Source organism: Pituophis catenifer, unplaced genomic scaffold (genome assembly GCF_029215685.1).
Source record: "Pituophis catenifer annectens isolate HBS135680 unplaced genomic scaffold, rPitCat1.0.hap2 SCAF_1, whole genome shotgun sequence".
NCBI classification, from domain to species: Eukaryota; Metazoa; Chordata; class Lepidosauria; order Squamata; family Colubridae; genus Pituophis; species Pituophis catenifer.
Window position 1 is genome coordinate 73,592,288 of NW_027256881.1, and position 13,902 is coordinate 73,606,189.

At 38.9% G+C, this 13,902-nt stretch overlaps 1 protein-coding gene across 1 annotated transcript in view; it reads right to left on the bottom strand.

The window, feature by feature from the left end:
- Window positions 1-577: 577 nt before the first annotated feature.
- Window positions 578-13,902, bottom strand: part of KIF25 (kinesin family member 25) — a 38,870-nt gene continuing 25,545 nt past the window's right edge. The window contains exons 12-15 of the mRNA XM_070951253.1: window positions 8,491-8,645; window positions 7,190-7,366; window positions 2,642-2,797; window positions 578-735 (exon numbers count right to left, since the gene is read on the bottom strand). Coding sequence (XP_070807354.1) covers window positions 578-735; window positions 2,642-2,797; window positions 7,190-7,366; window positions 8,491-8,645 — 646 coding nt within the window. The remainder of the gene's footprint in view (window positions 736-2,641; window positions 2,798-7,189; window positions 7,367-8,490; window positions 8,646-13,902) is intronic.

The following is a 13,902-nucleotide window of genomic DNA, read 5'->3' on the forward strand; positions in this document are numbered from 1 at the left end:
CAATATTCCAGTTACTCAATTATAGTTACATTGTAAGACTTTGGGGAAAATGTTTTGAAAGATGACAAATTAGAAAGTTATGGGTGGATATCAGAGAAAGGTTGGGAGAGTGACCATTTCTCCATGTATTCATCAGAGAATTGAGCCAACTCCCACGGAACTAACTGCATAGCTACCACTTAGATCAGGGATTGGCAACTATGGCATCTTTACGACCTGTGGACTTCAATTCCCAGAATTCTGGTTGGCTTAAGGAATCTGGAAGTTAAAGTCCATAGATTGTAGACACCAAAGCTGCCCGCTTAGATTGTAGAAATCAAAAGTCAAAAGACTTTCTCCCATAAACATTAGTGTCTTGCTGTTCGTCCTAAAAAACATTATTCTATGAGGTTTTTGTTGTTGTTAATATCACCAATTATTTTTGGAATGAACATTGCTTAGCATGTTTATGTCTCGCCAATACAGCATTAAAGCATACTTATTTTAAAAGGCAATTTATATATTTTCTTCATAACAAGATTATTTTTCAGTCTGAGGAACTCATTAATAAAGTTTTAATCCACCAAAGGCTTATGTCTTATTTGGATTTGTTCAGCGCCAGTTCATTTCTTTTCTTGGCATGCCCTCTCTGAACTTGCCGAGCACGGGACCCAAATCCCAGGGTTTGAAGTGACTCTGTTATGTACTTCTGGCTTGGAGAGACACATAATACCACCAGCAACTTTGCATCACCACCTAAAAAGAATTAGGAAGATATACCAGTACATGTTAACTGATTCAATTGCCCCAATGCCAAACCTTGGCTCCAGAAAGCTTGGGAGATAAATACTATATTAAAAAAAACCTCTAGTAAAGCATGGTTTGAATCATTCCTGTCTGACTAAGGAATGCAAAGATTAAGTTCTTAGGATCTAGTGTTGTAAAGGAAACTTTACAACTGAATTTGCTCTTAAATCAATTTAGTTGCCACGAGATAGGATAATTTGTGTCTCTATGGATGATGAATTGGTTAGAAAGCAAAGCAAAGTCTAGGAGTAAAGGGACCATTTTTTCAATGGAGGGAGTAAGAAGTGGAGTCCCTGAAGTGCCTATATTGAAACAAGTGGTTTTTAACTTGTTCATAAATGATCTTGACCCCCTGGGTAAGCACCAAGCATCTCAAGTGTGTAAATAATAACAAATGGTGGGAAAAACCAAAAAATGTTTGTGAAGAGCTCCAGAAGGAACTCTTTAAGTGGCTAAAACATCAACCAAATGTTAATGTTAGCTAGAGAATATTCAAAGAGGGCAACCAAAATAATTAAGGCATTCAAATGCTCTCAGTATGGAAAACAATTAGAGTCTTTGGAACTCTATCTAGAAAAAAGAAATGGGGAGTGCGGATGACTGAGGTAATATAAAATCACAGACAACATAGAGAAAATGGCCAGGGAGATTTCCTCTCCCCACCCACTTTGCTGAAAATTCTACAACCAGGAATGATCCAAAGAAGTTTCTTGGAAGATTTAGAACAATACTTCTTTACACCATGAATAATTACCACAATACATTGCGATGACCACTAACTTGGCAGACTGGATAAATTTAGGCACAGGTCTGTCAAAGGCCACTGATCTAAAGAATTCAATATTCCTCCTGATTGATGGCAGTATCCCTCCATATACCAGTTGGAGGGGAGAATAGGAAAAGAGTGTTTATTCATTTGTATTACACCTTTCATATTTTTTTTTTTACAAAGAACTCAAGGTGACGAAGATATCCAAAATATCTTCTTCCTCCTGTTTTTCCTGCAGTAACAGCCCAGTGAGGTGAGTTGGGCTGAGAGAGTGTGACTGGCCCAAGCTGGCTTTTAGGCTAAGGCAGGACTAGAACTCATGGTCTCCTGCTTTCTAGCCTGGTTCCATAACCACTAGACCAAACTGGCTCTCATCTACATTTGCTTGTGTGCAGTCCAGAAACATCTGTTATGGCCATTGTGGGAAACACAATAATGGATTCAGATGAACCTTGATCTGATCCAGAAGGGCTATTCTTTCATTCTGGTAACCATCTCACTTTACAATATGCATGTGACCTAGTCAAAGAGTAGGAATCTTGCGAGAAAAATAATAAATGAACAACTAGAAAATCTAGTATCTCTCCTTGCTTAAAATAAGGATTTAGCATCCTATCATTAAAGTCACCTTTGCTTCTTGAAACACACTTCTATATCAAGTATACATTTGAAAATTGGTATAGAACAGGGGTCAGCAACCCGTAGCTCTGGAGCCGCATGTGGCTCTTTCATTGCTGCAGCTCCCTGTCGCTCAAAATATGTGTCACAACCACCAATGTGCGACACCTGCCAACACACAATTTATCGAGCTTTTTGACTCCCGGTAGGCCAACCATAGATAAATTCAAGAAAATAAAAGTTTCAGAAGATTCAACTCCATATGCTAGTTTTGTGGCCGTTCAGGAAATAGTCAGACATGGGAAGGTTTCTGTGGCCCCCGGTGTTTTCTTTTCTTTGGGAAATGGGTCCAAATGGCTCTTTGTGTGTTTAAGGCTGCTGACCCCTAGTATAGAAATACAACTTCAGTGTATTAATAAGAGGTATGTAAATAAGTGTAAATATTATATTGTACCAAGCTATACTCACCTATGGCATCCTGTAGCAAATGTGTAAGTTTGCTATTTCGATATGGAATGTGAGAGTTCTGCTCTGATAGGGCTCCAAGTACATCTGCTAGAGCAGACAAACTGCGATTAATGAAGGAGGTCTCTCTCAACAGTGATCCAGTTACACCAGATATACCTGGTACAATAATCACCCCAAAAAAAAAAAAGGAACACATCTGAAAACAAAAGTAAACGTTTTGCATAATTGCATACTTTTAGTTCCTGCATATCCCACATTTTAGTTTTGTTGGGCAACAGATTGGAGAAGACTCTTGAGAATATTGTGGACAGTCAAGAAAACAAACATACTTATCATTGAATAAAACAAGTCAGAGTTCTGACTCGAGATACAAACAACCAAGTTCAAACTATATTACTTTGGATATATTATGAGAAGACCTAGATCTTCACTGCTGGGAAAACTGGATGGAAAGAGAAGAAGAAGAAGATGATGATGATCAAGGTGCATAGATTCAATTATAGTAGTGATGATGCACCATTGGAAGAATGGAAGTACCCGGTTAGGAACAGATCATCATGGAGAAAGTCTATCTATGGTGATGGTTAAGAGTCCCACAATGGCATGACGGCATATAAACAGGCAATGAACAAGAAATGAATACAACTTAAGAAAGTGTGTAGCAGGAAACACTACAAACTATAAATAAATGTATTGATTTATGCTTTGGCTTTAGACAAGGCTGAAGAAATAGATATATAATCCATACCATCAGAACAGAGAAGAACTTTAAGGGCTGTGTTAAAATCTGTGAAATTAGTTGCTTCAACTTTTCTCAGGCAGATGCCCTTTGTATGGGACTTCAACTCCCAGAATTCCTAGACATCAATGACCATGTTGCTTAGTATGTGCTAATTGTAGTCTGAGAAGTGTAATGTCACCATATTTAAAGACAACCAGATTAGTACCGTAAAATATTAATCTAAATAGTAAAATAGAGAGAGAGATAATTTAAGGGATCCATGCAAAGCTTACAAATGTAACAATGTTATCCTCACTTTGGAATTGAGTTGTTTTCAATGAATACGTGGGAGACAAATTTTAATACAGTCCAGTTTAAAGCATGCTTGAGATATATAGATAACAATGTAAAGACAAAGTAATATAAACAATGACTAGAAGGAACTTTGTGCTGGTAAGGTAATACTATTAAATTGTGAGGGATTGTCCACACCTAAAATAAGCACAAATTTAAATTTTTCAACTTTTTTTGCATAGAAGTTCAATTCACATTATTTTTAAGACAGTATTTATTTATTTAAGATATTTACATAGCTGCCCATGTTATGTTAAACTCTGGGCCGCTTCCAAACAAACTTATGTCCCAACTGAACCAAACCAGCATTTACCACATGAGGGAATCACTGACCACAAGTATTACACTAATGTGACATTCTTATAGTTCAATGATCAATTCAAATAAATTCTTCAGTTTTGAAATTCAATTTATGGTAAAAGCGTATCCACAATATGACACATTGTGTGATAGAGAAAATCATCATAAGATTGTTCACAGTGTTAGAGAAGTAAAATGTTTCTTTTCCTTTTCTTTATCACTTCAGCAGACTCCTTCTATAATCCTGATTAAGAGCACAGTTGCAAACCTAACATGGAGTTGGGACAAAAATCCCGTGAATACAGCTGTATTTAATTCTGAATAAATGTGTTTAGGGTTACTATGTTAATCTATTTATTACATAAATGTTAATATAGGTAAATTGGTATTAATCCCTGCAGTTAATGATGCCATATGATACTTCCCATCAAGATCTGGATTTTCATAGGAAAAGACCATCAAATGGTTCTCATCAGTGAATGGTGGAAATGTATAATGTATTTTGGTGTCAACTGCATTTTGGTGTAAAAAGCAAACTTTAAAGTTCTTTTTAAAGTTCACTATTTACTCTTAAAACAGCCACCAGGAAAAAAAAAAAGAGCACTTGGCAGCCACAAAAAGTGTGCTTTTATAACCTAGGTTCAGTTTTCAAAACATTATTTCTGGAAGGTTACATTTAACTAAGTGGCTTTTATTGGTAAGGAAGCTTGTACTTTAGGAAATGATCAGAATTTGTGGGGAGAAAAAAAAAACCCTATGCTTTTAAAAAAGGAAGAAAATATTTTAGAAAGCTAGAAGCCAAAGAAAACAAAAAAATGTTTATAAAAACCATTAATATCCTCTTACTGTTATTTTCCACAAGGAGACTCAAAAAATTTATTTCTGCTAATTGATTATGTGCTATCATGTCATTTTCAACTCCTGGTGATCACAGAGATTTCTCCATGACAACTTGTCCCTAATGTGGTCCTTCAGGTCTCCCAAAATTCATTGACACTAGAACTAAATCCATCTACTTTGCTGCTTGTGTCCTCTTTCTCTTTCCCTCTATGTTGCCCAGCCTTTGAATCTTCTCCAGAGAGCTAGGTCTTCACAAATTAAGTGTGTGTTTTAACAAATATGTGGCATATTTACTTAGAACATAGAATAATAGGGTGGGAAGTGACCCTGGAGTTATTCTCGTCCAATCTCCTGTCCATGGCAGGAGATCCTATATCAAATATTTTTGCTTAAACAGCATAATCTTAACATGCAAGCACTCTAAATGGCTTTAACACAGTAAATATATTAGTACTGCAGGACTTAGCTGGGCATTATGGCTGAGGAATTAGAAAGCTAACTTATTGGGGTGATTTGTTCATCCAAGGGACTCCCTTGCATTTCCAAATGAAGAGATTGGGCCTAGTGTATATATGAAAAATGAACTGATTTCATAGGTGACTGTCCTTATATAGCCAACTAACCATCTGTCAAGAGAAAGTATTAGCAGGGATAGAAGAACACTAAGATTTGCCAAAGTTTTTGAGTCAAGAAAACCACTCAAAAATGGGATTAGAGATTGACCATTCAACAAACTCAAAATGCTGACTATTTGGGGGGTAGGAAGAGAGAATAGGCAGATAGAATTACATTTTTTTTTAATTGGCCAAGTGTGATTGGACACACAAGAAATTTGTCTTGGTGCATATGCTCTCTGTACATAAAAGAAAAGATACGTTCATCAAGAATCATAAGGTACAACGCTTAAGTATGTAGTACCATAGTATGAGATTCTATGGACTGGCATTAAGAAAGCTTCTGTTCTGACCCAGTTTCCCAAACACAATAAACCCTCTGTAGTTGAAGCAATGATTCCTTTATTAGGAGTGCCAGCAGCCCCAGCAAAAAGTTTCTCTCTCACAGCAGGCTAACAAATCTGTCTAGCAGGGAGATGAATAGTTGTCTGCTGCATCTCCGTCCCCTGCCTTTATCCCCAGAGTTAGGGTAGGGCTTCGCTAGCAGTGGTTGCTCTTCTGTCCCAAGGATCGGCCCACAGATTTCCATTGCTCTCCTCTCCTCTCCTCTGCCTTCTGCGCATCTGCGCATCAGACACTTGACCCAGATGTTCCTCCTCTTCCTCATCAGCCACCTCCAGACCTCGGGGCTGTTGATTGTCCATCTGATGGCTGACAGACAGCCCAGGCTCCACCTCTGTCTCTCTCTCTGACAGCTCCATTCCCTCTTCCCCCTCAAAGTTCTTAGGTTGCCTTGATGCTGACCCTGACTCTCACGCCTCCTCCTCATCTGATTCGGCTGCTGGAGGGGCCAGCGGCCAACAGGCCACAACAGCTTCACATAGCCATAGAAGCTTTTTACACCAACTTATACCAACCGTTATGCAGTGGGGCACCAGCACACTATAGCTGATTGAATACTAAATATTCAAAGGTCACGAAATGTAATGTTCTCGGCCAACTCCCCTGCTTTATATTTTAGGGTAAAGCAATAGATGGATGCTCATAGAGGACAGCAAAGATAGGTCAGGCAAATTGTTAGCAAGGCTCTAACATTTGCATACTGCCAGCATAACTTAATTGTTAATAAGGCAACAACAACCAAAATCAGTACACTCACTTTGAAGCTTTGTCAAAAAGAAAAAAAGAAATCGGAGGGCAGTTTGGAACTCTGACTTTTTTCAGGAGAATAAGTATTCCATAAATATTAAGCAACCAAAGTGAGGATATTGTACAGTAGTAGCCGGCAACAGTCCTTTATATGCCTCCTGGCTTCCTCATGAGTGTGGTGCTAAAATTGGCTTCAAGCTATTAAATAAAGATGGTCACATTTTCAGTGGGTTACTTACCAAAATAAGAAACAGAAGAAAAATGTCAAACTTCCAAGAGATTTAACAAAGCAATTTAATGTAAGTCCAACTTCAGAACAAATGGAGGGGGGAGGGCCTTTTTCCACCCCCAATCTTTTCCTATCCACTGATACAAAAACAAATATGATTTGGGGGCTGCTCAAGCATTGCCTGTTCCTGTTCACCAGCTTGACATCAAAAATATAATTTGATGGATTTCTGATATGATCCTTGGAGATTCTACATGTTGCATGTACCTTCGGAAGCTAAATGCAAATTAGGCTTATCTCTTCAGAAGCAAAGGATGGTTTTGCTCCAAAGACTAACTTACCAACACTTTCGCTACCAGCTAAATCCACCAGCTGAAGTTTTGTTCTCATTTGCTTCCATCTCTCCACAGATTCCTTGGAGAGCTGTGCTGGTGAACAAGCTCTAGAAGAGCAAGCAGAAGTGAAGAAATGTTCTTTATCTAGTTTTTGACTAGAATGGTCACTTGTCCAAGGTGGAGCTGGATAATAATAAGAAAAAGAAAACCGCTTATTTTGAACCTGCAAAGTTAAGCATACAGTAGATTTGGATTATTTCAAAAGACCTGCAGACCTAAGACTAAAAATGTTACAGCTAGTCTATTAACGAAAGGCCAGACACAGGGATAATATGATGCCTGCCCAAAAGGTATGAATGCTTGCCAATTGTTTACTGAGCACAATTGAACTTTAAAGTTCTAAATGGCTTAGAGTCTGACTATTTAAGGAATCTTCTGTCTCATTATGGACCTGTCCAGTTTTTAGTAGGAGAAGTCCTCTTGAAGATAACTCCACTAACAGAATTTAAAGCCCTTCTGTTGCATTGTTGTTGGGGTATGGAAAGTACTCCTTAGGAATTATATATTCCCCCCCCACACACACACACACATACTGTTTCAGTGTTTAGGAAATCTCAGAGGTATCTACAAAATCAAATGCTTTTAGCAGCATCATGCCATCCTAGGGCAAGGTCCTCCCCCTTTGCAGAGATGTCACAACGCAAAATGCAGAAAAGGGGCCGACCAGTCACTCATAGTTGCAACTGTTGCAAAGACCCCACAGTCACATGATTACAATTCAGGCACTTGGTGACTGGTTTGCAATTACATCTCAAAGTCCCACAGTCCCAAACTGTGATTGCAATTTGCCTGAGTCAAATGGGGAAAGCCAGCAGGAAAATTAAAGTCGTAATCACATGATACCCTCCCTTAACAATCTGCATAGTCTTTGCTTAATGACAGCAACCGAGATTTCTGGAACTGCTGTCACTAAGTGGTGTAGTCACATGACATCACACTTAACAACTGTGCCACTTAGCAACAGAGTTTCCAATTGTCAATGGAGATTCTCAGTCATGCAAGCCATGATTGTCCCAAAGGTGTTTCTTCAGAGCTGAAGATGCTTATTGGATGAGAAGCTAAATGTCTTCAAATAAAAACCAGAAAGTCCAGTTGCGTCTTGAAAAAGCACTTTTGAGAGTTTCCAATCCCACTTACTGTTAATGAGCAAGGACTTCATGAAATCACATGAACACATGAAATCTTATTATGGTTCTATTTTTTATATATATACAGTATTAGAAGTATACCATACACAAGCTTCTTACCAAAATCATCCTCTGAGGCAGCCTTGATGGTTATTGTCAAAGTTATCACAAGGTGTGAACGAGATGAATCGGTATGTACAAGGGTTGAGTGTTTGGCCCTCAGCTGTAGACCCTGGTTAACAAGCTCCAAGAATTCCACAACATCTTCAACAGGTCTTAGAAAATATATGTATATATATATATATATAAAACAATATTTTTATAAAATTCAGAGCATCTAGAGTTATTTCACTGCCAAATACTCAGTGGGAATGGCAAAATGATAGTGCTTGCATATAGAATAATGTATTCACAATGAATACATTATTTATGGGCCTGGTGGCTCAGCAGACTAAAAAAGCATTGTGATTAACACCAGCTGTCTGCAATCACTGTAAGTTCGAATCTCACCAGGCTCAAGGTTGACTCAGCCTTCCATCCTTTCTAAGGTAGGTAAATTGAGGACCCAGTTTGTGGGGGCAATAAGCTGACTTTGTATAAATATACAAAAGTACGAAGGCTATTGCTTAACGCATTGTAAGCCGCCCTGAGTCTCCGGAGAAGGGCGGCATATAAATCAAATTAAAAAAACAACAACATTGTTGTTTATATTACACTGTTGTCTAACAAGCCATTTACTATTACTTGAATCAGTGTTGCAGAAAAGCTTCAGCAGTCCTTTCAGTTTCAGATTACTTAACAAAATTAGAATACTGCAGTCTTGGAGAAATCAATGTATTTTTCAAAATATAAAATAAGGGTTATGAAGACAAAATTCAGCTTGACCCAGGGTTAGCCAATTGTTGAGGAAAGAACCTATCATAGTCCAAACTGGTCTAAAGCATCCTCCTCAGATTTGATTCTAGATCACGAGTTTCAAACTCAATTTCATTGAGGACCGCATCAGAGTTATGTTTGACCTTGGGGGGCGGGATAGGAGAGCATGGCCAGGGTGGCATGGCCAGCATAACATCACTCATGTCGGGGGCACCTGTGGGGGCCCAAGAGCACTCTCTGTGAAAATGGGCTCCTGAGCTCCGTTTTCGGCTGTGATGGTCTCCTGCAACCCTCTGCCAGCGAAAATGAAGCGGCCTTCCCGAGCTCCATTTTCACTGGCAGAGGCATCACAGGCCGGTACTTCGCTGTTTCCAGGTCATCCCCGCGGGCCAGATCTAAGCACCCCATGGGCCTGATCTGACCCCCAGGCCTCGAGTTTGACACCCATGTTCTAGATCATGGATTGGGGAAAATGGAATCTTATTCGCTATTATTTAGCACAAAGAAAAGAAAACAAATTCCTGCCAATGTCTAACATTTTTAAAATCAAAACAGAGTAAAATTGCAAGAAAATTCAGTGATTATTAGAGGACGACATAAGCCAATGTTCACAGAAATTATTAGTACAGTGAATAGATTGCTTAATTGTAACTGTGTTTTTTAAAGCAACTATCAATTTATTCATAGATGCTTCTCTATGCTGCCCATGTCAGAAACCATTTCAAACTGAGGAGATTTGGTTAGGAATCATCTCTTCAGCATGCACGACCACTGAGGTTCCTGTTTCTCTTCTCCATTCCTATGTATTAACTGCTCTCTGTTTTTTGTTACAGATCACAAATAGTAGACATATCTTTTGGAACTTATCCCAAAATTAAAGTAGGACTACTGGGTGGAATTTGCAAAGGAAGCAGATTTTGGCTAAACATGAAAACATGCTTCTTAGCAGAATGGAATAGATGTTTAACAGCGGAAAGACTGTTTCAGAAAGTCAGGATTCTTCCTTCCCCATAACCAAATAGAGGCTGGAAGATTATTTGTCATGGATAGTATCATTGCATCTTGTGCAGATCAAAATGCTACTGACATGGTGGCTGAAGTGAAGGCAAACATACTGCCTGTAAACATCTCTTCTGAGGAGAAAACAACCCAATTTTGCTCTCTTGACTAACTCAGTGAAGCAAAATTAACAGTTATTTTTTACTGCTTTGGATGATACTTGGCGGAGAGCACTGAGGGGTTTCCATGCTTTATCTACACAAATTCATTACAGATGAAATATTATTCAATCTCCCAATAGCATATTTTAGACTCCAGAGAGTCACGGCAGTCAAGAACCATGAATGTTTTACTTTTTTTTTTTTATATTAGTTTTCACAGTTAAATTTTTCTGTATAAATTTGTGCATTTATTGGTACATTTTTTTCCCTTAAGTGTGTGGAATTTAACACATACCATATGTGTTTCAGCTGGAAAAAATGTTTTGAAAAAAAACCCTATATTTTTTTTAATGGATTTTCCCCACAGTTATACTTTAAAAAAAAAACCTGCTACAAGTTGGAACAATGGCGGGTGGGGAGATCTCTTTCTCTTGTCGGTTTGATATCACATGACACAAATTCTAGCTTTTGCAACCAATTCTCTTCCATTTGAACTTCGGAGCACTAACACAAATTATAAATTATCCTGGGCTTTTAAATACTAGCCATCAGTTTCCTGGGCCAGGCCAGAGGCCAGCTGTATTGTTGAGGAGGATGAGTAATGCAAGGGACTGCTTTAATTCAATATCTCTGTGGTCCATTCCTTTTATCATCTTTCCTACAGTTTGTCAGGGTTTGTCAGTTGACACAGTTACGCAAAAGGAAGGAGCCTATTTAGCTCTGCAGATTCTCCTCACACTTTTAATTAATTCATTGTGCAACAGGAGTTAGTCACTGCAAACCACCAAACAAAACAGACATTCACTTTGAGTAGCACTAGAAATAGCACTTAGACTTATATATTGCTTCATAGTGCTTTACAGCCCTCCTAAGTGGTTTACAGAGTCAGCTTATTGCCCCCAACAATCTAGGTCCTCATTTTACCCACCTCAGAAGGATGGAAGGCTGAGTCAACCTTGAGCTGGTGAGAATCGAACTGCTGAACTGCTGGCAGTTGGCAGTCAGCAGAATTAGCCTGCAATGCTTCATTCTAACCACTATGCCACCATGGCTCTAAACAACTCTAAACAACCAAGATAGAATAATGAAATTGTTTAGAACAGAGCTCCCCAACCATTCTGGGTTGGTAGCCCAGAGGTGGGAGGGAGGGACAAGTGACTTTATGCATATATGCTTGTGCGGATAGGGGCACGCGCATGTGATGCAAACAGCTGCACGAGCACCCGCGCAACACTCATAGTGACGCTAGTGCAAGTGGGGGATGTGTGTGTGCACGCAGCTCAAAGTTTGGGGACCCCTGGTTTAGAAGCAGAAATCAGAACCTTTAACAACTTGATGTTTACATTGGGCCTGATGTATTGATGGCCACTTTCCAAAACTGCATCTTTTGCTCACCAAAGTTGGGGTAAAGATAGTGGAGGATTTTAAGAGATGGAACATTATGCCTAGTCCTTTGCAATGGTGGAGAAATTCTGGGAGTTCAATTAAACACATCTTAAACTTGCTGAGGTTGAGAAACGCTGGTTGATGGTACTCGCTTTGTTCTTTTAAGCCCTTCCCATCCATTCCCGTAAAACTGAAGAAATGGGCCCAAACTGGCAGTAATGTGAACAAAGGGAAGCTGCACTTTTTAAAGCTTACTTTAGAAGATGACCAAATTCCAACAGTTATCTTGTTTTATTTAATTCTTACTAAAATTTAAGAGCTCAGATGTTGATTTAAAAAAAAAAACCTTTGAAGTCTCAAAATATTATTCCCCTTTCAAATTAATCATGCACTTATTATTTAAAATTTGTTTAAAATGTTTTTAATGACATAGAACCCAGCTCCCCTCCCACTAGCCATTAAATATAAAAAGAAAATTTACTGCCCCTAAAATATCAGCCTTAAGGAAATGTTCCAACCATGATTGTGAAAAAAAACAACAGGGTTTTTTTTTTCTGTTCTGTGATCACGGTACACAGATTATAAAACCAGATGGAGAGAATTATGTCTGCTCAGACTCCCCTACCCCCAGTGTGTTTAGCATATTTTTAAATCAAGGCTTTTTTGGCAATGACAGAGAAACACATAAACAAAGCTCCAGTGGTTTGCTTATGTTAGTAAAACCCACAGACAAAAATACTGCCTTAAATTATCTCCTTTGTGGGTGCAGTATATTATAGTTTATAAAGGAAATAAAAGGACTGTTGTGTCTGAGTTCCATTTCCCTCTCTCCCTTCCTCTGCCAAACAGTACACAAAATGCTTGCACTGTGCAACGCAACTTTGCAAGCTGAAGGAGCAGTGAAAAATCTCAATTCCACTGAGGTCAGAAACAGAGTTTACTTTGGAATTTAACACAAGAAACAGCAAAATTCTTCTTAAAATCATCTGTAGTTCTCCTGTACTGTAAAATTGGGTCGGTTGCTGAGCGCTCAAAATGTGATCACATGACTATTCCCCCCCTCCCCCCAATGTTGGAAGTTTGAAACTGGTCATAAGTATTTTGGGGTGGGAGAACCCGTCATAACTTCAAACAGTTGCTAGGTGATCAGTCTATGTAGATTCTCAGTCATCCAGGTCATAGTTGTCCCAAAGGTGCTTTTTCAAGAGGCAACTGGACTTTCTGGTTTTCCTTTGAAGATGTTTTGCTTCTTGTCCAAGAAGCTTCTTCAGCTGAAGAAGCTTCTTGGATGAGAAGCGAAACATCTTCAAAGAAAAAGCAGAAAGTCCCATTGCCTCTTGAGAAAGCACCTTTGGGATAAGTGACTGTCATAAAACCTGTATAAGCAAAATTGTACAATGTTCAAGGCACATAGCTTGAAAAACTTTAGATGGAGAAAGAGATAATTTAAAATCCATATAGGTATTTGCCTACAACATGTGCAAAGTTAAGTAGAGAGTTTCCATAATAACTGCATGGGCCAGCTGCCTGGCAGCTTTACATACATTGTGGTTAAGCTTTGGACTAGGTGTGATGAGACTCAGACCTTTGTTTGAAACTGTGCCCACTTGCCCAGAAGAAAAGCCAAAGGTAAACTGAGATTGATTATGAATATCTTGGGGAAAAAGAAAAGATAACAGATAGCAATTTCACCAATTTGCTTTCTACTAAATTGGGATTTAGTGAAGCTGAAGCAACCATTTTGAGAACAGAAAAGTTCTCTCAGCCAGCAATTTTTTCTGACTACTATTTTGCACTTTATTATTTCACACTATAGTATTCTACTGCTTTTAATCTTGTAGTCAAATGTATCTCAATAATGGGCCCTAATCAGATAGCAATAGCACTTAGACTTATATACTGCTTCACAGTGCTTTCCAGCCCTCTCTAAGCAGTTTACAGAGTCAGCCTATTGCCCCCAACAAACTGGGTCCTCATTTTACCGACCTCGGAGGGATGGATGGCTGAGTCAACCTTGAGCCAGTGATAATCGAACTGCCGAACTGCTGGCAGTCGGCAGTCAGCAGAAGTAGCCTGCAGTACTACATGCTAACCACTGTGCCACCATGGT